General features: G+C 43.6%; 1 protein-coding gene across 1 annotated transcript in view; it reads right to left on the reverse strand.

Annotated features, from left to right (window-relative positions):
* The window catches only part of LOC308314324 (A-type voltage-gated potassium channel KCND2-like), a gene marked incomplete at both ends in the record, with an annotated part of 70,094 nt that extends 59,266 nt beyond the window's left edge, over positions 1 to 10,828 (reverse strand). The window contains 2 exons of the mRNA XM_080761895.1: positions 8,365 to 8,627; positions 9,977 to 10,828. Of these exons, the coding sequence (XP_080618021.1) occupies positions 8,365 to 8,627; positions 9,977 to 10,828 (1,115 nt within the window). The remainder of the gene's footprint in view (positions 1 to 8,364; positions 8,628 to 9,976) is intronic.
* Between the last annotated feature and the right edge of the window lie 15,901 nt (positions 10,829 to 26,729).

Here is a 26,729-nt window from a genome sequence, read left to right on the forward strand (position 1 = left end):
ACACACACACACACACACACACACACACACACACACACACACACACACACACACTGTAAATGCCACAGTCATCGGTTGGTGGGTTGGTGGGTGTATTATGATGTGATCATCATAATACACCCACCAACCCATAAAGACAATGATCTCCATAATATTCTACAATGATACCCAATGCCCAAACACTGTAATGTATTCTAATGAACACAAGAAAATATGCCCGCATCTCCGTAAGAGGCCTTTGTTACAGTATGTTTCACCAGTTTCAAACCAGGGCCTCCACCCTCGGGGGGGCCTCCAAGCTCTGACTGATCGTCAGGCGTCAGTCAACCCCCTGCCACCCTTGGCCTTCTCTCTGACTCACTCACTGTGTTGCTCTCTCCCATGATGTTAAGTTACACCTATTTCCTGTTAATTACCTGGATAAAATGTGCAGCTTTGGGAGGTAAAGGGGAAACACTTTATTGTAAAGGGACGACAGGATGAGGAGGTGTTCTTGCTACGTAATCGTTGAGAGTAATGGCTGTGCTCGATATTGTCAAAACAATTTGTCCCGCAATACGCCTGTATCAAGAATAATCATGTCATACTGTATGGGGGCCTCATATTTGGTCTTGAAACGGGCCTCCAGATTCCTAAGGGCCTATTCATACTCCTATTTTAGAGCCGAATAAAAGTCGGTTCGGCTCTGTAGAGCCTACAATGTGACGTCATTTGAGGTTCGGGGGGGCGGGGACCGTCCTAAAGTCGCCTCTTCGGTGCTACTGAAAAATTCTGACGAGCCGAAATCATTTCGGCACTACAGCGCCGAAACAGCGGTAAAATAGAAGTATGAATCGGCCCTAAGACCCCTGCACATCTCAGTGCACAATCTCAGTGCGTGTGCCTCTTTGAACAAAACAACAAAATAAGTGGAAAAAGTTAGAATTCTATCTGCCTCGCCTTGCTGCCCGTGCCAAAGGACTGAGTAATTTATATTATCCAAGCCAATGAATAGTAGATGATCAAGAACACATTTGTTATCTCTCGGGAGCAGATACAGTATGGGCTGGAAAAAAAGGCCCTCCGGATCTTGTCTGTACATTTCAATTCCATCCGACATGCGTTGAAGAAGTCTTGGTTTGGACTTCAAACAACGGCTTTGCTTCGCTTTACTGCATCTCCAGCCATGAAGTCAACACAACAGTGGGTGGGAAGGAAATAAGTAGACACTGAAGTACAATTTTGAGTTATTTCTACTTTTGTTTGTCTTTTCAATTTCCAGTACTTTTACTTCTACTCCGCCACATCTCAGAAGCATGCAATATTGTACTTTTACTCCACTACATTCATTTTGAAAACTTCTTTAGTTAATATATTTACTTTCTAGATATTGATTATTATTACTAAACATACACTAACCACTTCAACCCTACAGTATATACATTTCGGCCATTCGAAAATAGCCGATCTACAAGCTACAATGCACCGCATCACATTGTGAGCTTTTTTATATATTTGAAAACTTGAAATGGGCCATTCTGCATAATGAGTACTTTTACTTTTCATACTTCATACATAGTAGTCCTACATTGCAGTATTGATACTTTTACTGAAAGTCAAACATTTGAGTATACTTTTTTCACCACCGATTACATCAGACATTGACGTTGAAGTCTTGGTTTTGGAACTTCAAACGACGGCTTTGCTTCACTTCCCATCTCCAGCAAGTCAACGCTTTCAACGGGAAGGCTTTGATTAGCCCCATTGGGTCGTATAGTGCAGTGTACAAAAGCGATAAGCCTGATCATGATGGGCTACACTGCGTCGGTGGTTTATGGACCGCTACATTGACCCTGCATGTCTGTTAACCTTGACTTCTCCTCTCGTAAATCACGGCGAAAGGTTTACTATGGTCCTCAACTTCGCCAGGACGTCTTTCGAGTCGTATTCCGTGGGCGGAACCGACCAAAACAACAATACAAATAAACGATAAATAACTTGAATATCTGCCTGGCTGTGACTGACTGACTACTATGTAGAACGACATTCGTGACACAAAAGGACAATCCATGTTGGGTGTTAAATGTCATGGCAGATCAGTAATGAGAAACCATCACTCACATTTACAGCATTCTGTGTCACTAATCGAAGGAGGGATGTTTGTGTCAGCGAGCTTTGGCAGAAAAGTATGTTGTAAAAAATATAATAAACACGACAGCGTGTCCGCACATTCGTGGATGGAATGCTATCGGCGTGCAACTCATTTATTCACTGTCATTGTTAAAGATGGAGTGCTGTGATTTTTCAGCATGCTTACTTACTTACTTAATCCTCTTCGTCCCAAGTGGGACATAAGGCCTTAACGATCAAATAGATTGGAGCCTAACAAAAACACAGAGCCTTCCCTAGCCTTGCTCTGATGTTCTTTTGTGTTGCATTCTCTTTGCTGATCAGGTATGTGAACTCTTCTACACATTCAAGAGTGTGCTCGTTCACAGTGATGTGGAGTGGAATTGATGCACATCACAAGTATTTATGTTCAACCCTGTTTGGTCAGCAAACATGTTAAGTCTGTTAGTTTTCTTCTGCAAATGGGTATATTTTGAGGAGAGCACTGCAAAGTCATCAGCAAAGTCAAGATCTTCGAGTTGAGAAAACAATGTCCACTGGATGCCCCTGGGTCTGTCTGCTGTTGTCTTCCTCATAACCCAGTCGATGGCCATCAAGAAGAGGATGGGTGACATGATGCACCCCTGCCGCACACCAGACACGGTGAACCATTCGGATGGTTTTCCATCAGCACTCGAAGTGACGATAGAACAACCCCATCTGTGAGACCATTTTGCAACCGAGCATAAAATGACTTGTCTTTTAGTTCTACTGGATCTCTTGTCGACTAGTGCCTTTATTAGTCTAATTTTTATTTGTTGATGAAATTGTCAACATATTTAGTCTTCATTTTAGTCATCGTACTAGCTTAGTTTTCATTTCGTTTCCATTTAGTTTTTGTCAGTTTTTGTAGTTTTCGTCATCGTTTTAGTCAACAAAATCCACACTGCACGCAATAGAGCGTCGCAGTCCCTCCCCCTTTCAGAACAACGAGTGGCCCAGGAAATGAATTCCAATGCATTTTTCCCATAGGCATTTCTTTCTTTCTTTTTTTATATAAAGACCTTTTAAGCGCCGTACGAAGCCAACTCTTGTCGTGACAAATCATGACAACAAACACAATTTTTCGGGCCAAACAAAGAATTAGAAAGTAGAAAAAAACGTCAGGTTACAAAACTTTTTTTGTTGTTTTTCTTCTTTGTTTGGTCCAAAATATTGTGTGTGTTGTCATGATTTGTCACGACAAGAGTTGGCTTCGTACGACGCTTAAAAGGTCTTTAAATAAATAATTTAAGAAATGCCTATGGGAAAAATGCCTATGGGAAAAATGCATTGCGATTCATTTCCTGGGCCACTCGTTGTTCTGAAAGAGGGAGGGACTGCGACGCTCTATACAAACTGCGACTAGGGCAACACGCAGAGGGAGCAAAAAAATGTGCCCAAAAGTGTCAAGCCGACCCTCATAATAACAATTTTATCTGCGGCTGCGCCGCATGTGCTTCTTCACAAACGGCGAAAGTATAGCCGATCTGCATAAGATAATGCAGGACTGTCGTCGGGAGGGGGGGCAGTAGGGCAAACAAATGGTCAGCGATGTCCCTGGGGACGAAGTCACTATGTCCTTCCATCCCGTTGGGGCTCTTCACTAGCATACTGTACATGTACAGTAGGAGCAGCAGTGACGAGACTACACAGAAATGTGTGTGGAATGTGGGATATATTAGAATATTGTAGCGTTGCTGCAAAAGACCCAAGCCACACCAAGAACTCTCTTGGTGTGGCTTGTTGCTCGCTATAGTCTGTCGAGTTGGAGATCAGGGTTCGAATCCAGCTCGGGATGCTGAAAACGTTACAATGTTGAGTAAATTGGCTACCCTATATAAAATAGACTGGGTCTAAACAAGACACTTAACCCTTAACTCGGAATTATGGCTTCAGCTTAAGCTGGATTGAACAACGTGCCAATGTTAGTGCCAATCAATACTAAATCCCGGTTACTGCTCCTGAAGACTCTTAAATAGACGATGATCACATTTGCTTTAGACGATTTTCTATTTCGATTTAGCGTCCACTCCACTGCTACTAACAGTTGGGATGGGCAAATGGACAAATTTCACATACGTATGTGTACAAATGTACAGTGACAAATAAATACCACCCCCAAAGGATGTGGTGTGTGTTTCTGTGTGTCTCCATGCCTCAATAACCCCTGTCCTCCCTTTACTCCCTTTCCCCCAGTGGGTTTCGCTTGACTTGCAGCGTTTTCACAGCTGCTTTGAACGGTGCACTCCATTACACCTTAAATCGCTTAAAGAGATCTGAAGCGGCCCCAAAAAACTCCCTCTGCCGCTAATTCTCCCTGACGCTGTGGATCATCTAAGACTCTCTATAGAGGAGGTGAGAGGTAGCGAGTATAACACGTCGTGAGCTCCGACGCGAGGTGCACACAAAGGTCCAACGCTGTCATCGTCATCATGATCCATATACCTTGAATGTGAGCAATGGAGCGTGTTAAATCGAGCCACAAAAGAACTACCTATATGAACCCACGCTGCTGTCTTCAAAGATATCACACACACGACGGTATATACGGTATAGCACGGACAGGGATTATATTTTTTCTGTGCCTTCGCGCTGATGATGAGTATTTGGCAAGGATGTTTTGACATGACGAGATTTCTTGAGCTTTTATTGGTCACCCATGAGAAGCCAACAGAGATTAGGCTCAATAAATGAGTATAGAGTGAGTACGGGGCCTCTTTCTTCTCCTGTGTTTTGGTGGTGGCCCGTCATCAGCCTGCAGCGAGCAGGAGACACACAGCTGCACGGCGCTATTGATTCTCCTCCCGTGGTCTCCAGGCACCTCTCTCTCTCTCTCTCTCTCTCTCTCTCTCTCTCATTCAGGCCGCCTGCCAAGTGGCTCTGAACAGTGGCTCCTGCTCCCACAGTGTCTGCACGTCTGCTTAACACATCGAGACCTGAAGAGCGAGGTCAAGATTCTACAAAATGTCTTTCTAAAATCATGACAGTTTTCGTGAACGTGAGCGAATATTCATTCAAAGGTTTATCACAGACTTTCACAATTTCTAAAAAATAGAAGATATACAAGCTTGTAGATCTGCTATGTTTCAAAAGCTAAAAGTATAAAATAGTGGTTAAAAGCTATAAGGCAACACAGACGCGTTGCAGGTCTCAGTGGCTTAAACACGATCAATGGGCCATCAGCGGGGAAGAGAGGAGCCTTTACTTCCACATAGGGTGTGAGAGAGAGCGTGCATGCTGCTGGGGGAAATTGAAAAGATATGTGGTGGAAAGGGTGGAAAGACGTCATGATGATGCTACACTGGCAGCTATCATAAGGAAAATTGGTTGTTTTTAAAGCCTCACGCGTGCGTGCACGCACACACACACACACACACACACACACACACACACACACACACACACACACACACACACACACACACACACACACACATAAACACACACATAAACACACACATAAACAGCCTATTTAAAATGGTAAATGGTGCATTTATATAGCACCTTTATCCAAGGCGCTGTACAGAGTTGATGAGAGGCGCGCCCCTCACTTCACACAGGTGTGATTGATTTTTTTAATAGCTAAAAGTCTTGAAATGACACAGATTACTCCTAGGTTTAACCCATTCGGAACAGGAACCCATTTTGGTGTTTTAAGCATTACTTTAGTTATTGAAAAATAGCAGATCTACAAGCTTGTACTGTACTGTACTGTAGTGTGTGTGTGTGTGTGTGTGTGTGTGTGTGTGTGTGTGTGTGTGTGTGTGTGTGTGTGCGCTCTACTGGCCACTTTAGGTGTTGCAGCTACATACACATACGTACATATACACACATATATCCGCATAGGACATAAATACAATACTCTCTGTATGGTTGTGTTTTTGAGTGGTGCTAGTCACTCCTATGCGGAGCTATGTGTGTGGCTCACACTCACTAACTCACTCACTCACACACACACACACACACACACACACACACACGCACACACACACACACACACACACACACACACACACACACACACAATTGCTCAAACATCACAGGCAGACAATAGGCTATTTTCTGATGTCTCATTACCTCTGCCTTTGATATAAAAAGGGCAACATTACATTATCTAGGCTGAAATGACTATAGGCTCAATTCAAGTGCAGTGCAGCGGTATTTTTCAACACAGAATGTATTTGATCTTCCCTCTGTGTATAATTGACTTATGACTTCAGCAATTGAAAACTGCGGTGGTGTTATTTAGAGGTGCAGCAAATCAGCATATAGAATAAAAGGCTGAGGGAACTGTTGACTGTGGGTGGTAAGTTTAATTAACCCATTTAGACCTGAAAACAATTCTACAAATGTCTTCTAAATCCTGACAGTTTTCTGAAAACCCCATGTTTCTATGTCAGTCGTTCTCAAACATTTTCTCCAAAAGTATTGGAAATCGGAAGATAAAGTACAAAATTGATAGCCTACTTAAGTACAGTACTTAAGTAAATGTGCGTAGTTACTTTACACAACTGCCAATCAATGGGTAAACAAGTTAGTATCCTGCTGCAATGAGAGAGAAAAAACACTTTTCAGCACCTTGGACAGCATCACCAAACAGACCAGGAATGCAGATGGAATAAAACATATTTCAGCACCTTGGACAGTGTCACCGAACAGAGCAGGAATGCAGAGGGAATAAAAAATATTTCAGCACCTTGGACAGTGTCACCGAACAGAGCAGGAATGTAGAGGAAAAAACTAGTAGTGAACTAAATAACTCAAGCGAGCCACAGAGCGCTCACTCGCTCGTCAATATAAATTAATTTAAAAATAATTGTCCTATAACCGTGATTAATTATTTTATGCTGCATCGGCACTTTTCAGCCCGTACGAGCATGAAATTAGCATTCAAATATTTATTACACCTTGCATGGAAAGACGTCACTCTGCAGGCAGCGACAGTGGGGAGACACTGTAGAGTAGGGGTGTAACGATATAGTAGCCGTATCGAAATATTGATTTTATTTTTTTTTAAATCAATGTATATCGAAAATTGGAAACGGCAAATATCGTATCATATCGTTGGACTTTGTATCGTATCTTTTTGCAATTGAAATAATCGGTATCGAATCGTTTTGCAATGGAAATAATACAATTGTATCAGTATTTGTGCATTGTATTTGGCAATTTTAAGAAGATGAAGGGTTTAATTACTTTTCCATTCCATATCGCTACAATTAGTCTATTCCCTTAAAAAAAACCTATACACTATATCCACAAGTTTCACACATATTTAATGTATTACGGACAGCCGGTTGTCCAGAACCAGCACAAAAGCCTCTGCCCGGGCTCTGGGCCCTGATCACCCCTATATATCCATATAATGTAGCTGGCCTGTTCTGACATAATGAATTGCATTTTTTATTAATTGCATTTTTATAGCACTTTTACGTGCCTACTCAAAGCACTTACAATGGTTCATTCATTGGGAGGTGAAGCGCCAGACAGTCCACGCCAGCGTCCTCACTTCCCACATTCACACACCAATGGTGGCAAGCTCACACGGATTGTTCGGTGTGAGTCACAATCATTGTTCGGACATCACAATGATGAGCGACCTCATCCTTTATTAGCCATGTTGCGTTCACACGGGCAGATGAAACAATGAAGTCTACCATTCATTTTCAATGGAAGCCAGCAACATGACGTTGCAAAGACGGAACGATGCATGTAGCTGTTCTTTGCATCATTTCATCTGATCACCCCCCAAAGGGAACTGATCACCCATAGATCTCCATATATGGAGCTGGCCTGTTCTGACATCACAATGATGTTCTGACAGTGCCCGGTGCCGAGGCCATTGGATCACCGGTTGTCCAGAACCAACACAAAGCCAACGAACCAGTACAAAGGCTGTGGACAGGGCCCAAATCCAGTCATGTCATCAAACTGTGGTCCGTGCATGGCTCAAAATGCGGAATAAACTAGAAATGCACCTTGCACAACCGTAGTGCTAGACTAATGTCTATTACAACTGCTGAAACGTACCAACCTTGAAACGTACCTTAGTTACGTCACCATCAACAGCCAATAGACAACACCGACATACCCAGCCGATTACAGCATTTGCGTGCTCTGCTTGCGCAAGTAATAATGGATCTCGATATATGGAGAAAGGTTGAAAACCCACTGCTGCAACACATCAGCGGAGCAGCCTACAACAACAACAACCACATACAACAATCACCTTACCCGAGCGTTGTCATGGTGACGATGGTGTACCAGAAGGCGGCGGGGATGGAGGTGAACTTGCTGGAGGTCGAGCCCTTCTCGGCGTAGAACATGACTGTGGCGAAGATGATGATGGCCATGGTGAGCGAGAAGAGAAGGAAGCCCAGCTCCGAGGCGCAGCTCTTCAGCGTGTAGCCCAGGATGCGCAGTCCCGCCGAGTGGCGCGAGAACTTGAAGATGCGGAAGACGCGGAAGACGCGCAGCGTCACGAAAGCGCCGCTCACCTTGGTTGGGGAAAAGGGGGTAAAAATCATCAGCCCTCAACGGCTTCTGACAGAAATATGGGACGGGCATGGGGAGGGACCCCTTCCCTATATATTGGGCGGGGATATTCTTTCTTTTTTACATGAAGTGAGGTGCACATGGGTGTTCTCATGAGCGTCGCAGTCTCACCCCCTTTCAGAATGACGAGAGCACCAGGAAATAATTCCCCATTCATTTTTCCCGTGCATAGACGTTTCAAAAGGTATTTATTTAAGCATTTAAGCCTCGTACAAAGCCAACAGCCGAGTTGACAAATCATGACAATTAATATAGTTTTTTTGGGGCCGAACAAATAATTTGAAAGATGTGTTTTTCTTCTTTCTTCTCATGGGACTCTCTATAACGTGCTGAAAAGGGATTTTCAATCCACACCTCCTGGGGTTTGAATCCTGCTTGCACCACTTTTTTGTGCCAGTCGCAAACAATTATTCTTATTTTTTCAGATAAAGTCAAGTTTTAGGCTCAAACCACACCAATGCAACTCCTTGCCATTGGGAATTGGATGTTGGTTGCATGTGGCCGTGTCATGCAGGCAGAAGAAGTTGCATGGCGACCCTCTGGTGTAGTTAGGGCATTAGACCATGACGCAGTCTGTGAGGTTAGGGCTAATAGTGTTAGGGTTAAGGTTAGGGACATGGTTAGTGTTAGCTGGGTTCAGAAATACAAGTATCACAATGTATTTAATGCATTAATCAGATGGTAATTCCAACAGAAAGGCATGCAGTTTAATACCAGACGGCTATTTCTGTCAGAAATAACATTTACCACACTGTATTTCTATCAGAAATGCATTAATAATCAGATGGTATATAGGCCTACAGCCTACTTTTGAATGTCAAGGACCCCCAAAATCATACGTATCAGCCTGCGGACCCCCCATTTGAAAATATATCCCAAGGACCCTCATAAGAGAAGATTTTTGAGGCTCTAGCAGTCATTTCAACCATTTTCATTTGAAGGGCCCCCGGTTTGACCTGAATTAGGGGCTATAGGCTATTTAATGGCATTTCTATGTCTGGGATTTTACAATACAAATTGGGTATTGTAAAATCAAAGTTAATTTAACTCTGAGAGAGTTACAGTACCATAAGGGTCCATTTGGTTCCTATAATATCATTTAGCTGGGGATCCCCTGGAACTCCCTCAAGGGCCCCGTGTTCCCCGGACTCCAATTTGAAATATACACAGAAGGGTTGAGTTGAGGCCTGACTGATTCCGCCCAGCCTGTTGCCTTAGCCACCTCGAGCCCCCGCCCCCCGCCCTCCCCCCGTGGCGCCGGGCCTGCCGCCTGCCGCCTTAATGAGCTCACCTGGTCGTTGTCGGACATGACCAGGCCGATGTAATAGGGCATGATGGCCACCACGTCGATCACCGACATGACGCTCTTCATGAAGCGATAGCGGCTGGGCGCGGCGATCAGCCGCAGGATGTACTCGCACGTGAAGATCATGACGCACGCCGTGTCCAGGCAGAAGAAGGCCAGCGCGTAGCGCTCGCCGCAGGACAGCTCCTTGCTGCCGGAGGAGGAGGCTCGGTACGCGCCGCACGGCACCGTCTCCACCACGTTGGCGCCCACCGACACGGCGATGAAAAAGCCCGTGACGTAGTAGAAGACGAGCGCCAGGGTGCTCGTGTGCGGGTTCTCGAACGCGCGCCACAGGTACTCCCGGCGCGATAGGTTGAGGGGCGCCGCGTCCTTGTCCTTGTCCTCCTCGTCGTCCTGCAGCCGCTCCACGTTCTCGCGCCGCCGGTCCTTGTACTCCTCGTAGCAGCAGTCGCCGATGATCTCGGGGATTATTCCGAAGAAGGCGAGCTCCTCGTCGTAGGCGGAGATGCACTCCGCGCGCGGGTAGTGCAGCTTGCCCGTGCGGTAGAAGTTGAGGATGTGCCTGAAGATGTCCGGGTCGCGGTCGAAGAAGTACTCGTTGGTCTCCTCGTGGAAGAAGAAGTCCCGCTCCGTGCTGCCCAGCAGCGTGTCCGGGTAGCGCTCCAGCGTGTTCCGCCACGTCTGGAAGCGGCTGCCCGACACGTTCAGGACGATCAGTCCGTCCTGGGCTCTCCGACGCTCCTTCGGGGGGACGGGCATGGGCGCACTGGCCACGGGCATCCACCCGATGGCCGCGGCGCGGGCGAAGGGGAGCCATGCCGCTACGCCTGCCATGCTTCTTAATTGACCCCTATATACTGGCTATAAGATCCAGACACCCTGGTTCGGTTTGTCACAGTGCTACGGCCCGGAGGAGATGGAATGCATCTGGGGGGGAAATAAGAGACAGAGAAAAGAACAGCAAACGAATACTGACTGTTTAATAGGCATCTCATCTGTAGCATGCGTGGTGGAAGGAACGGGATACAGACAGCGGTTTAGCTCAGTATGATTGTGACAAATTAAGTCTACATGTTTGGTAAAAATGCGTTTAATATAAACCAGATCCTGCGCATCATGGCATTGTTGCATGTAAGCATATAGCCAGGCTACAGCCTATGCAGTCACTGTAGCCTTTACTGTTCTGTCATACACTATAGCCCTATACTTTGCGACAAAATGAATCCATAAATTAGACCTCGACAGCGTAACGCATCAATAAAACAAAGAATGGAATGTTCTTCGAAATCTATAAGTATAAACCCACCTTATAGCGCAGGCGACTCTTTAAACTGCAACGCAAGTTGAATGTAGCTTACAGCCATAGTCTCACAAGACCATCCGCCACCCATCAATCTCCTTATTGCGGCGCTGGAGACAGAGAAAGACTAGTGTAAAAAAGAGAGAAAAAAAGAAGAAGCGGAAAGAAAGGAAAATAAAAGAAAATAAAACGCCGCATCAACAAGTTAAACGATTGAAGCCGCAGTTTCCTCAGTGAGTGGTCATTCGTCCAAGCAGTGTATTTCTCTCTGACCATCCGCATGGGAACGGACGGTGGTCACTGAGATATCGCATGCGTTTTTTTTCCTCTGCAGCTTCTCTCTCTCCTCAATAAACTGCTTCTCTCATCGACTGCAAGACCACCACCCACCCCCCTAGGAAGTGCTATGAGAGAGAGAGAGAGAGAGAGAGAGAGAGAGAGAGAGAGAGGAGTGGTCCTCCTCTGCACACAAACCATGGGCTTGCTTGCTCACAGCTCACTGTCTGCAGGGGGAAGTCATCAACGCGTAACGGTCATATCGCCGTTACGCGGTCATAATACGTCTGCAAGTATAGGAAGGTTTCTCCAAAACCTTTCCTGCGTTTTGGGTATAGTCGCGGCAAGTGGGTTTTGCTGTATAGCACACCATGTGCATTCGGCGTTCTTCGTCGACTTGCCCAATTTGCATAATATCATTATAAAAAACATATGCGTTTTATGCAGAGGTTGTGATTGTAGGCCTAGTCTGTTGCTGAACTGGTGCGTGTTGAAAAGTCAATCTAAAGTTGCCTTTTTTGTCTTAAATACATAGCCGATAATTATTATTCCAAGTTGATACATATATCCTCGTGATTAATATTTTCACAGATCATGAATATAAGATGGACTCTGTCTTTCCTAAAGAAGTGTAATAATAGATGTTATTCATGACATGTGTTGCAACCACGAGAGCTTTAAGCGGGTGGGAGTCTGAAGTATAGCTCTCTCATGCAGCTCAGCGCGAGATTCAAGGCAGCTGTGTCCACTTGGGACGCATGTGTTGCATGCAGGCAGGCACACACGCACGCGCGCGCACACACGCACGCACACACACACACACACACACACACACACACACACACACACACACACACACACACACACACACACACACACACACACACACACACACACACACACACACACACACACACACACACACACACACACACACACTGAGGCGCAATACAATAGATTCAAGACAAGACCCACCCGGACATCTTCAGGCACGCCCCCACTGCTGCACATGCTTAACACATCACAGAGGAAAAAAATATAGCACATTGATGACATATAGCTAAGCTACTATACCACTTGACACTACTAGACAGGATGTTTTTTTTCTCCTTTAAGCCACCTAAGGATAAGATAGACAGACTGCCCATAATAGCTGAGACAGAACAGTATTTATTTATAGCCAACCTTTTTGCATTTTTTTTTTACAATCCACCCAATTGCAGACCCCTGAGCACAAGTTTATGGACATTGCCCAGACTTCCCTTCAGACAGCTCTCTCTCTCTCTCTCTCTCTCTCTCTCTCTCTCTCTCTCTCTCTCTCTCACACTGGTGTTCAAATCAACCCAACTGTTTTCTTCTATAAGTATGGAAAGTAGGTATTAAACGGATAGTTCAGATTTTTTGTAACTTAAGCTATTATTAAATACTTGCCATTACTATAGTGGTTGCAACTGTATTGATTGATAGTCCCATGCAAGAGTTCTGCTCTGGTTTTGGTGAAATATTAAGTATTTCCGGTCTTTTTGTGGGGCGCTGGGGCCCTGGGGGTCATGCATTAAAAATAGATAACCCACAAAACTAACCATTTGTATTGTTGACCTATTTCTAAAATATTAGTGGAACTTTCATTCATTTTTGACCCCTCTATCACACAGAATTATGTTTTCTGTGTCCATATCCCCAATTTTAGCGACACTGGGCTGGCTCCCTGTAACCTTTAGAATTGTTTTTAAGAATGTATTGTTGCTATAGTTCCCTCACAATTTCTAAAACAAAATTAAAGACACATTTATACAGAGAGGCCTTTTTAACCCCCAGCACTTGATACCTTTTTCCCCCTCTGATAGTGTTGTTGTTTAATTTTGTCTGCAATTGCTGACTGTGATGCTTGTGATTGCTTGATTTTCTGTTATTAGAACATTGTTTTAAAAGGTGCTATGTAAATAAAGTTGTAAATACAATTTGTGCTAATATTTTAGAAATGGGTCAACAATACAAATGACGTTAGTTTTGTGGCTTAATTTACTTTTAATGCGTGGCCCCAGTGCCCCCCACAAAATGACCATGGAACTACTTAATATTCAGCAAAACCAGAGCAGAACTGCCACCACGGCAATTAATCAATTAATACAGTTGCAACTTGCAACCACTATATTAATGGCAAGTATTTCATAATCTTAAGTTCAAAAAATGTGAACTATCCCTTTAAGAATGACCCAACACGAGTATTTATTTGGCTGTCATGTTGGCTTTATTTACACTTTGGTTCTTAAGAAACTTTGGCCTATTCGTGCTGAGGTTTTCAGCACCATGGAGAGCACCACACGGAGATCACCTTTCCTTGCTCAGTCGGGAAATGTCAATATATGTCACCATATGTAGCATATAATTAGGTGCACCTATTCCAGCTTTGATAAATGTGCCTTTGGGAAATTAATTAGATGTAAATCCTCCCAAAACACTCAAAGCCTCATTTGCATTATCATCACCGTGTGCACTTTTGCCCAAGAGTGGGGATTTATCTTTCTACTAAATGACTGCCAAAAGAAAGGCCTACCAGCACACTGTATTAAAGAGCCAAGCAATTTATAGCTGGTTCTTCACACATAGCACAACCATACCAGAGCACAATTCACTGCAGCAGTGCTCATGTTGTTGACTAAAGTGTTTGATATTTAGTCGACTATAAGACTAGACTAAGACTAAACCATTTCAGAAGACTGATTCAAAAGACATAAGACCAAGAGTAAACATTCCATTAAGACTGACTAAAAGACTACGATTTTTATATTTAGTCAACTAAGACTAAAACTATCCAATCAAATCAATCAAATCAAACTTTATTTGTATAGCACATTTCTAAAAGTGCTTCACATCACAGAGCATAATAACATACAGTAGGCTATACATATATAGTGAAGTAAAAGTATAACTACTGCAATATAGAAATACTTCATTGCAAGTAAAAGTCCGGAATTTAAAAAAGTATTGGCATCAAAATGTACTGAAATGTAATCATGTAATCAAATGTATACAAATATTTTGAAAATAGTTCAAACCTCCTATAGGTTCAAGGTTCACTTTCTTGTCATTTCACGTTTGCACATATAAAACGAAAATCAGGACCAGCAGTGTATATTTAAAACCTATCAATAAAAAAGAATAAGCATAAAATCCCAAAGTGCAGTGCATTAAAACTGAGCAGCATATTAAAAACAAAAAAACAGCTAAAGTGCATTTTATTTGACTAAAGAGTTCAGTAGCCCCTGGTATAGAAGCTGCGTTTGAACCTTTCAGTCCTGGCTTTGATGGAGCGCAGCCTCCTACTCGAGGGGAGCGGGGTAACAGTTCATGGGCTGGGTGAGTGGGGTCCTCCATAATGCGAGCCGCAGTGCTCTTGCACCTGCTGGTGTAGATGTCCTCGATGGAAGGGAGACTGCTGTGGGTGATCTTCTGGGCGTTTTTCACAAGCCACAGCAGCAGAGCAGTTCCCATACCAGGTGGTGATGGAGAATGTGAGAGTACTCCCCACGAAACACCTGTAGAACGCCTTGTTCAAGTCGCTCCGGTCCGAGTCCAAGTCGAGTCCCAAGTCGTTTGGTCCCAAGTCCAAGTCGAGTCCCAAGTCAGTCCAAACCCTCAGGTCCGAGTCCCAAGTCGAGTCCCAAGTCATTTGGTCCCAAGTCCAAGTCGAGTCCCAAGTCAATCCAACCCTCAGGTCCGAGTCCCAAGTCGAGTCCTAAGTCATTTGGTCCCAAGTCCAAGTCGAGTCCCAAGTCTTTCTGTTGTGGGCAAGTCAAGCCGAGTCACAAGTCGAGTCACAAGGTTGTGTCAAGTCTAGAATTTGAATTTTGTTATTTGTCATGTGACTTGTCATGATTATGAATTGATTACCCAGGACCGAATGGAAACAAGACAGCAAGGACTTTTTTCAGTGATCCCTTTTTGATCAGTGTTTGACTGTACCCTATACCGATTACATTTCTGCCAATAAAGTATTCAATCAATGAATCAATAGATATTCCCCACTGTATTTCACTGTACTATGGCTCCCCCTAATGGTCCCTGTACGCTGGAGCAGAGGTAGTGCAATCTGCGCATGCTCACAACTGTCACTATGTGCCTCCGTGTTGACACTAGTTTACAGACACAACTTCACACTTACCGGTAGTTAGTACATATGGAAATATGGAATATACAATTGGATCTGGGTGTCTTTCAGCAACACTAACTCAAAGGTAGGAAGCAACTTTTCAATCTACTGCAGCTGTGTGGTGAAAATAAAGGTTTTCCCTTAGTGTGCGAGTGGAGTTGCGCTGCACACCAACGCTGTATTAAAATACCGTATGCTCGGAAACAAAACGAGTCACAAGTCATCTTGTCTCGAGTCGATTCGGGAGTCATTGGCTAGCAAGTCGGAGTCAAGTCTCAAGTCTCGTTGGTCTTTTACCTTCCAAGTCCGAGTCGAGTCGCAAGTCTTTACATTCAAAGTCCGAGTCGAGTCGCAAGTCGTCAAATATGAACCTTTATTGAGAAAGGATATCCCCTTGAGATGCATCATCTCGTTTTCGAGGGGGTCCAGCAACATACAGTAAATACAAAACAATACAACAAGTACAATCATACACATACATAATCGAGGACAAAACAAACAACAAAGCTCTCCTAAAACTAGCTGCTCCCATCCCACCTATTCACCCACAACATGGTATCAATAAGTCAATATAGTATAGTATACAAGATGATGAACATACATCGGAAGAACATCAGGCCGAGCATCATGACAGACGTGAGAATGCATTAACAACATTGTCAATACATCATGACAGAGTACAAACATGCACTTGAAAATAGTAAATAGTAAATAGCAAATAGCAAATAGTAAATAGTAAATAGTAAATAGTAAATAGTAAATATTAAATAGTAAGTAGAACATTTGCCACATGATGTAAGGAGAGAGAGAACAATGCGAACAATAGGAGGCATTTAGAAGCAGGAGCATGGTATTTGGAGATGGGTAAAGATAGACACTTTAAAAATATTGAAGGAGTTAATGGATCTGAGGGAACTGGGGAGATTGTTTCAGTCGACAGGAGCTTTAAATTTAAAAGCACGCCGACCAACTACTTTTCTGATGTTGGTGGGGACTATAAGGTAAAGATGGTCAGTGTGCCTCAGGTTGTAAGGTGAGCTGAAGGGACGTAGATATTGTTTTAAGTATTCCGGGTAATTGAAGTGTATGCATTTAAAGATAAATAGAAGCCAGTGAGAGTGTCTTCGAGCTTTTGGTGTTAGCCAGTTGAGGGACTCGTACAGGGTACAGTGGTGGGTCATATAGGGACACCTCAGTATAAATCTACAGAGATTGTTGTATGTTACGTTGAGGGGATAGAGGTGTGTATCGGAGGTATTTTGGTAAACAATGTCAGCATAGTCTAGGATAGGGATAATTAGTTGAGAGATGATTCTTTTCCTGACCTGAAGGGTGAAACAGTTAATTGATTGATATAGAATTTTCAGGCTGAAATTAACTTTCTGTTATATATGCGACTCGAGTCAGACTTGAGTCGAGTCACTATGACTCACTATGACTCGAGTCCAATTGTCTGGTACTGAGGTATTGAGGCCAACTTGTCTCAGCCTCCTGAGCAAGTAGAGGCGCTGGTGGGCCTTTTTTAAGATGTTTGAGGTGTTTGTGGTGCACTTCAAGTCCTCTGAAATGTGCACCCCGAGGGAAGCTATAGGGACCCTTTTTACCATAGCTCCATTTATGAACAGGGGGAGGGGAGGGGCATGGTCTCTTCTGAAGTCTACAACCATCTCCTTCGTTTTCCCTACTCTTAGTTGATACCTACAGTATATGGTTGATACAGAGGCTATTATCTGCACACCAGTCCACTAGGTATGTCACCTCCTGCCGGTACGACGACTCATCATTGTAAGATATCTGTTCCACTAAAACGTGTCGTCTGCAAATTTCACAATATGACTCCCCGGTTGTTTTGCTGTGAGCTCATGCAACAGGGGGTTCAGGACACACCCTTGGGGGGAACCTGTGTTGAGGATGACGGGAGATGACGAGGTGCCGTGGATCTTGACGGACTGCGGCCGGTGAGTCAGGAAGTCCAGGACCCATGCAGAGGTTTGGTGTTAACCCGAGCAGCAGCAGCTTGTTGGCAAGAGTCTGCGGAATTAATGATTGTCTTAAACGCAGAACTGAAATACAAGAGCAGCCTGACATACGAGTCCCCCCCCCCCCCGCCTCCAAATGGGTGAGAGCAGTATGTATGACAGACGACACTGCATCTGAAGTAGAGCGGCTCTTCCTGTAGGCATACTGGTGCCACTGGTGGGCCATGACCAGCTATAGAGAGCTATAGAGATTTTTGTCCTAACACAAACATTAAATGCCATTGATACAATGAATGGAGAATTTACGTCATATTTGTCTGCGCAAATCGCCATGTTACGTCATGATGATGTACGATGAAAAGAGCGAGCAAATTGGCTATTTTTGTCCATACACAATGAATGGAGAATTTACGTCATATGTGTTGAGAGAGAGAGAGCTTCCATTATCGCATTGCAATCTTTCAGGAATATAGAAAGCCTGCCGTTTGTATTATAGTTTGGAATCCCCAGCATCAATGATGTCACTGCAGGTGGACAGGTTTCTGGACTGCCCACAGCCCTCCTATACTATGAGACACAGAAAAAATGGTGGCATTTTATCATGAACATTAGTGAGGAGGACCTATGATAGGAAGGTATAGGTTGAAAAGTGTTGAAGTGGTCCTTTAATACTAAATGATGTTGCTGTTTTAATCCCCACAATGATCACTAAAGGTTCATCTTATCTTATCTTATCAAATTTTTATCCCTTATCCCTTTATCCCTATCCATTATTATCTAATTATAATGTAATCCTGGGCGCTACACTTCCTCTCCCAACCTGGGGTTGGGGGGGGGGGGGGGTGCAGACTGACCTCATGCTTCCTTCTATGCATGAGGAATCCAAGCTGCTTCTATTATTCACCGGGGGGGAGTTTCTCCGGACGGATGTATGGCGTGGAAGGAACACGTTATTCCGACCTTTTCCCTCCATCAGGCGCCCCAGCTGGCCAGGAGGAGGTAGTTTAGAGACCAGGATATGTTATCTTATCTTATCCCATTAACCCAAGAAGAAAAACAAAACAGAGTTGTACCCTGCCTTTATTTTCTTCTTTCTAATTATTTGATCGGCCCAAAACATTGTGTTTATAGTCATGATTTGTCACAACTTGAGTTGGCTTTGACTGCGGCGTAAACGTCTTTAAATAAATACTTTTTGAAAAGCCTATGGGGAAAATTAATTGGGGAATTAATTCCTGGGCCACTAGTTTTACATGAAAAACACTCCTTGAGCTAAAAATGGCCATAGCCGTCATCACAAATGTGATGAGGTCTGGTCATCACATTTGGACACATTTGGGCAAGTGGCTATGGCCGAACTTAGCCCATGAAGGGTTTTTTGTGCAAAACTAATGCTTGGAATTGATGCAGAATCTTGAAAACCCCCTCGTTTGAAACGTCACATGCTACTTAACCTTGTAAGCTTAAACCTTACGTATAGGTTTTTATTGGTGGCCATATGGATTTGGCCACTGTGGTGACCCTGAAGGTCGCTGGCTCGGGCGCCCTATAGCTAAATCATTATTGCATGCCCTGGGCTACATGTGTGCAAAATGTGGCGCTTTCAGACGAATTGGTGTGAAATATCCCTTATCTCTCCCTATAAAGCTCCTCCACTATTTCCCTCCATCAGTGTATATACGGATCAATTCAAATGGAATCAAGTAATGAGGCTTTGTCCTTTAGGGATGATTGTATAAGATTTGGATTAAAAAAAGGATGGTTCTGGGTGTTGTGATGTGTATGATTCTCATGACATCCACATAGTTTCTAAGAGTTCTAAAATCCCAGCAGTTAGAGTAGGGTTTTCATACCTTCTATAATGATGATAATATCCTGACAGTGCAGGCTGCCACCCCCGGCTGGCCCTGACATATTCCTGCTGGCACTTTTGTCGTGTACCACTTGAAGTGACTCCATCCCGTGGGATTAAATTGTGTAATAGGGATAAATTGTGTCAGATGGGCCTGAAGTCTGCTCCTGTGTGGTGTAAGAACATGCCCATATTTACACAGCGTTACAATGCTCAGACACCAGATAGATTCTAACACCAGCGTCACTCATTGCACACACTCACACGCACGCACGCACACACACACACACACACACACACACACACACACACACACTCACACCGTCTGCTCAGTTCTTGTATTCTTTATTTTATTTTACTGAGAATAAGCTTAATAGAAATACATTTAGGGTTAGGCATAGTTTTACTGGGGTTAAGTTTATATATAAGGTTAGGTTTAACCGTTTAAGCATTATTTACTTAGGTTACTTTAGGAATACCAGGCCGCACATTGCAGTTCCGCCAGCTGTACGCCTGGGGCGAGTTGGTAAATCTAGTCCAGTGTTTTCTGCTCTAGAGTGGGGTCCAGACTCCAGTCCAGTGTTTTCTCCATTAGTGGGGTACAGACTCCAGTCCAGTGTTTTCTCCATTAATGGGGTCCAGACTCCAGTCCAGTGTTTTCTCCATTAGTGGGGTACAGACTCCAGTCCAGTGTTTTCTCCATGAATGGGGTCCAGACTCCAGTCCAGTGTTTTTTCCATTAATGGGGTCCAGACTCCAGTCCAGTGTTTTCTCTGCTCTACAGTTAGTTTAGTGGGTTCCAGATTCCAGTCCAGTGTTTTCTCTGCTCTATAGTTAGTGGGGTCCAGACTCCAGTCCAGTGTTTTGTGACTCCAATCCAGTGTTTTGTTACTCCAACCCAGTGTTTTGTGACTCCAGTCCAGTGACAGAGATGAGTGTAAACCATCCAGTCTGCTCTACTACAGCAGACATGCTGCCACTTGTTGACAGGCAGTAATCTTACATTAGCAACAATTGTGCTGATTCTGTATTAGGGCTTTTGGAATCAATCTCAGTACCTTCATATAATGGGTCCTCACTCCTCAGTCCTCACTAATGTCCATGATAAAATAGCAAAAGAAAATCCTACTCATATCAATCTGTGGGCTGTATTTTGTGTGTCTCTTAAGTACCAGGTCTTATTACTTAACTTAAGACCTGGAGGCGTGGTCAATGCTCTTTGGTCACTCAGAATAGCCAAATGGCATTGATCACGCCTCCAGGTCTTAAGTTAAGTAATCGGACCTGGTACTTAAGACACGCAAAATACAGCCCTCAGTATAGGAGGGTTGTGGGCAGTTCAGAAACCCGCCACCAGTGACTCATCGATTCGGAATCCAAGCTAATAGACGCCTTAACAGACAACGTACGTCACACTCATAGATATTAAAAAAAGATATGCCTCATTGGTCGCTGCAGTTTGTTGGAGCGATGTGTGTTGAAGGAGTGGCGGAAGAATTTACACTGGGGGAGGTGTGGAAGTGTGGAAGGCACGTTACGTCACGCTGCCACTCAAGTGATTACTGGCCAATCACAGCGCATCTTTTCCGGGACTTATCAGACCCGAACATGCGCTCTGTGACGCACGCTCATGCTTCCGCGGGGCTTCGCAAGGAATCTCGGGAATGTTTTGCCCTCCCTTTGCGCTCCAGAGCCGGAAAAGGGCGTCTACGTTTATACTGTATGTCTATGGTCACACTGTAAGTAGCCTGGAACTAACCTATGCTTTCTATGGCATAGGCAGCTCCCGGCAGGATCCGCCGGCAGAAACTGTGCGCAGCTGCTGGACATGATACTAATTAATTAGAGGGACAGAGAGAGAGAGGAGTGTGTGTGTGTACATGTGTGCGTGTGTGCGTCAATTTAACAAAGGTGCAGACGATCAGAAATCAGCAGAGAGTGATCGACGTTTGTGCTACTCTATGCCGTATTGAAGTGGACCCAGACTTTTTTTTCTCCCTGGAAATAAAAACGTCTGGGTTTCCGAGGCTACACTGTAAGCAACAGGCATGCGCGCGCATACCGGCAGCACAAGATCCCTGCCTCTCATAAGATGCAATGGAACAATTCTAACTGCACCAATCAAACTTTCAGATGCTGTTTTTCTCAGTGTGGAGGAAGAATGATTAGGATTTTTATTGTAATCTCTCGCCCTTGAAATACATAATCCTTGGTTTCTGTTGTGTTTGAACAATAATAGCAATTCAAAGAAGTTGCCCTCAGTCAAAACCACACCTCCAGTCGCTGTCATAAGAACGGGAGGTGCACTCACAGGGCTCGAAATTAACTTTTTTACTTGGTAGCACTGGTGCTCCCAAATTCAGAATGAAGGAGCACCAGAAAAAAATTAGGAGCACCCACCAAAATTTTACGAGCACCAATATGTAATCGATTTTTTACATTCATTATTATTACACTTGTAGCCTACAACAGTGGTTCCCAACATTTTTCATGTCAAGGACCCCCAAATTGACACTCATTAGCCCACGGACCCCCATTTGAAAATATATAATGCCAGGGACCCCCATAAGAGAAGATTTTTACGGCTCTAGCAGTGATTTTCAGTTATTTACATTTCAAGGACCCCCAGTTCGACCTGAATTAGGCTACCGTTCCCCATTTCTATCTCTGGGACCCCACTGTATATTGCAAAATCAAAGTTAATTTAACGGAGTGTACAAATGAACAGTGAAATTGGTTTACCCATAGTATGTAGTAAACTCTCAGAGTTTCAGACCCATAAGGGTCCATTTGGTTCCTAACTATCATTTAACCGAGGACCCCTAGGGGTCCCCGGACCCCACTTTGGGAACCACTGGCCTACAAGCCAGTTGGTATGAGATGCTATTTTTGTGGCAATAAACCAGTTGAAAATATAATTAAATTCTAAATACTGTCTCTGCTATAATTTCTGGATTTGTAAATGGCTACAAAACCCTTTGTTTTATGTAGGCCTGCTTTTTGATTGAAGTAAAAAAAAAAAAAAAATATATATATATATATATATATATATACTGTATATATTTATGAGAAGTTATTTTCATGTCTAGGAAAATGTCTAGTGTGTGTGGGTGTGTGTGTGTGTGTGTGTGTGTGTGTGTGTGTGTGTGTGTTGGCTCCACACATTCCATTCAATTCAATTGAGCCCTTTTGTTGTCTCTCACAGCCGAGGACCTCAGGTCCAGCTGATGCTGATCACCCAATCAGTCCACGGACTGACGGGAGGTTAGCGGAAGAGCAGAAGTAGCCAAGGAGATATTTCTTTAAAAAATCATAACTCTGGACAGGAATGGACTAGGAACTTACTTTTTTTTTTCACATGCTCAGATCTTTATGCTCTACAAGTTTAAATCATCTCGCGGGACGGAACCGGCCCGCGACACTTTCGGTCGCGATCGTTTTGGTCGCACTACAGTAATTATATGCAGTAGCACTGGTGCTCCCAGTTATATTTTGAGATCGCACAGATTAAAATTCAGGCGCATTTGCGACCAAAATGGTCGCTATTTCGAGCCCTGACTCATGACCACCGGTTTGTGCACGGCTTCACGCGCACCTGCAGCCCAGTATAATTTATGCTTCGTCGTGTCGCGATGGTGTCGCGCACGCAGACCTCTACTCTCACAACAGTCGCATCCGCGATGCGATGTGAGCTTGTATATCAGCTGTTCTCTGCGTACTGTTGTGCAATGAAGTATAAATGTCTCCTAGGGTGCACCTCACTAGCCAACACACAAGAGGAGGTTGAATGAGCTGAAACCAGCGCTCCCCAAAACAACAGGTTTGGAGATCTGTTGGGAATTGATGACATGTAATAGTCACCCGTGCGCTTTACAAACATCTGCCTAACGCTGATGGATTCTAAACTGCCCACAGCCCTCCTATGAGACACAAACTGGTATTTTATCATGAGCATTAGTGACGAGAAATTATATGAAGATAGGTTGAAAAGTGGTGAAGTGGTCCTTTAAGTAGTAGAAGATTGGCTCAGCAGTAGGTGTGTGCGTGCGTGCGCATGCGTGCATGTGTGCCTTGTTAGTGCCTCGTCGAGGACACTGAACAACACAGCGTGCAGGAATCTAATTAAAATAAACTGTATGGAATCAGGTCAGGTATCAGTCAGGTCACCTGACACCTGACCTGATTCTGTGTATTGTGTCCAGATACATCTCAGGTTAACCAGTTTAGACCTGACACTAGATTCTACAAATGTCTTCTAAATTCTTGTGGTTATTCATGTCAAGGAGTCCCATATTTAGTTGTAATTGGCCACCGACCCCCATCTGAAAATATGTTGTTCCAGGCCCTCCCCCCCCCCCACCAGAAGCAAATATTCAAGTTAAAAAGGTTCGCTGTGAAATAATATATATTCAAAGATTTGCGTCACATTTTCACGATTTTTCAAAAATAGCAGATCTACAAGCACTGGGTGCCGCGCTACGAGCTTGTAGATCTGCTATTGTTCAACAGCTAATGTTTAAAATAATGATTATAGCTATAAGGTGACACACACAGACTCAGCTCTAAATGGGTTTAATATAATCCTATAAGCGCACAGCCATAAATGGAAAGGGGAGCCAAACGGAGGACTATAATATCAATATTTGTTGTATTACAATGTCTGCAAGGAAAATGGCAGTACAGAAGAGGCCCGACCTGCCACAGAATATAATTATTTACAGGTTACATAGTCAATTTACTTCTTACTGTATGCTACAGTCCCCTATTTGTGTCAGTTTTATTTTTCACTTCACAATATATACAATAATGAGAGAAACAAGGCTCCATAAACATTTCAAAGGTTGAATTATTTATAATAAAATATGTTCTACCCTATTCAGGACGGGAACCCCTTTTGGGGATCTTGTTGCTATTATACATTCCCTCCTGTTACTATAGGCGGGATCGTGAGGCCCGCAGAAACGCAGAAGAAGAGACAACTTCCGCCCGACCCGGAAGTGATAGCCCTCCATATTTGAGCCACATCTTCATTCTAGGCAAGGAAGCTTAGAGAATTATCTTGTTCTGGCACAGATTCAGTATAGCAACATATCATTTTTGAAAAAAGTCTTTTTCAGAAGAATTTGGTCTGTATTTAGATTTGTTTTTATAGTTCTAACTGGGTAAATAAATACAGACTGTAGGCATGGAAACCACTTATGACATACCACTAATGAAGCCATGAATCGTCCCTGCTGACCTCTGGAACCAAACTGACAGGCTGATATCCTGATATCCAGGTGAAAGAAGGCCCATAGCACCATGTCTCCTCTCTCTCTCTCTCTCTCTCTCTCTCTCTCTCTCTCTCTCTCTCTCTTGCTCTGCTCTGCTCTGCTCTCCGCTCCTCTCCTCGCTTCACCTCTAATGAGTTATTGAACCCCTGCGGATGTGTAAAATAGAATAGGGCTCTCATGGTTCCTTATTGCATGCGGCAGGCAGTGTACGTGTGGCCGTGTTGTGCATAATATGGCTGTGTGTGTGTGTGTGTGTGTGTGTGTGTGTGTGTGTGTGTGTGTGTGTGTGTGTGTGTGTGTGTGTGTGTGTGTGTGTGTGTGTGTGTGTGTGTGTGTGTGTGTGTGTGTGCGCGCGCGCGCGTGTGGCCTTGTTTTTTTGCCTTAAGATGTCCTCACAATAATAGAACAATAAGGATACTCTATATAAGAAGATATTGAACTCCACACTGCTACTGGTTAACGGATAACTGGGTTATGTAGCCTACTGTAGGTTTAAGGTTAATACCTGTACTGAAGGTTGGTTGAGTGATGGTCCTCACAACTTATAAAAGTATAAGATAACGCTCATGTGTGTGTATGTTTGTATGTGTGTCTGTGTGCGCAAACACGTGCACCAGAGATGGGAGAAAATACATCAAAAAGCATTTTGATGCCAATTACAGATACTAGGTAAAAAAACGTTATGGCAATACAAATATAAAATACTGGTCTGAGAAATGTATTTGATATTTCAAATAATGCATTTTCAAAATACATAGATGAAAAGACTGGAATCCTGCACACTGTCTTCACTTACAGAAATGTGTTGAAGCATCGGGCATTAATGAAGGTCTGACCGACCAAAACGTTGCTTTAATGCTTCCGTACATTTCTGTATAAGTGAAGACAATTCAGCCGTTTCATACTCTTCCGGTTGTTTTATCCAACACATATGTAATGTTCATAAGGAAAAACTTACATCCATGAAAATATATAAAAACTGCTTCGATTCTTGAAATTAAATGATGCAGTTACTCTACCGTTACACCCCTACTTGTTACCATCATAAGCTAGACAAGAACTATATGGCATGAGACTGAATAAGAATGCACAATCCCAAACAGAGCTGCCTCTACGCCTGCACTTCACAGATACCAGGATTCAGATACCACTACTCTATCTCTCATTTGTGGTTGAATTTGTTCTGAGGGTGCAGGGTAGTAAGCCAAACAGAGTTGAAGTATCGTACATTGTTGTTTTTTATTCCACAGAATACATTTTTAAAATGTGTTTGAGAATAAAATGACATAATAAATAATAAATAACACACGTCTATATCCCTGTCTATAGTATGCAAGCATGTGAGTACTGTATATATTTAAGTCTAAATGTGTGCACGTATACTGTACACACAAGGCTGAGTGCTCAGAGTGCATAATCATAAGAGTATGTGTATGAGTATATGTGTGCGCAGTGCACATGTATGCATGTAGGCCTACTGCATACTTGTATTACTGTATTACAAGTATAGTCAAATTTGAGAAATAGACATTGTGAAGACCCCTGCCCTCACAATACAAATGGTTGTTTCATAGTTATAGGATTAGGGATGCACCGATGCATCGGCACACATATCAGTATCGGCCGATATTTTCCGTTATCGGTATCAGAAACTAAAATTAACATTAACCGATGGCAGTAGCTGATGTTTATCTGTTGTTGATAAGCATACATTTTGCGTTAGCTATGTTGGTCCATCCATCCATCCATCCATCCATCTTCAACCGCTTATCCGTAGTTGGGTCGCGGGGGCAACATCCCCACCAGAGAGCTCCAGACTTACCTCTCTTCTACAGCAACATTACTGACTTCCTCCTGGGGGATCCCGAGACATTCCACGGCCAGTGAGTCTATGTGTTTCCT

The sequence above is a fragment of the Protomyctophum bolini genome (assembly GCF_963924005.1).
Source record: "Protomyctophum bolini genome assembly, chromosome: 4".
NCBI classification, from domain to species: domain Eukaryota; kingdom Metazoa; phylum Chordata; class Actinopteri; order Myctophiformes; family Myctophidae; genus Protomyctophum; species Protomyctophum bolini.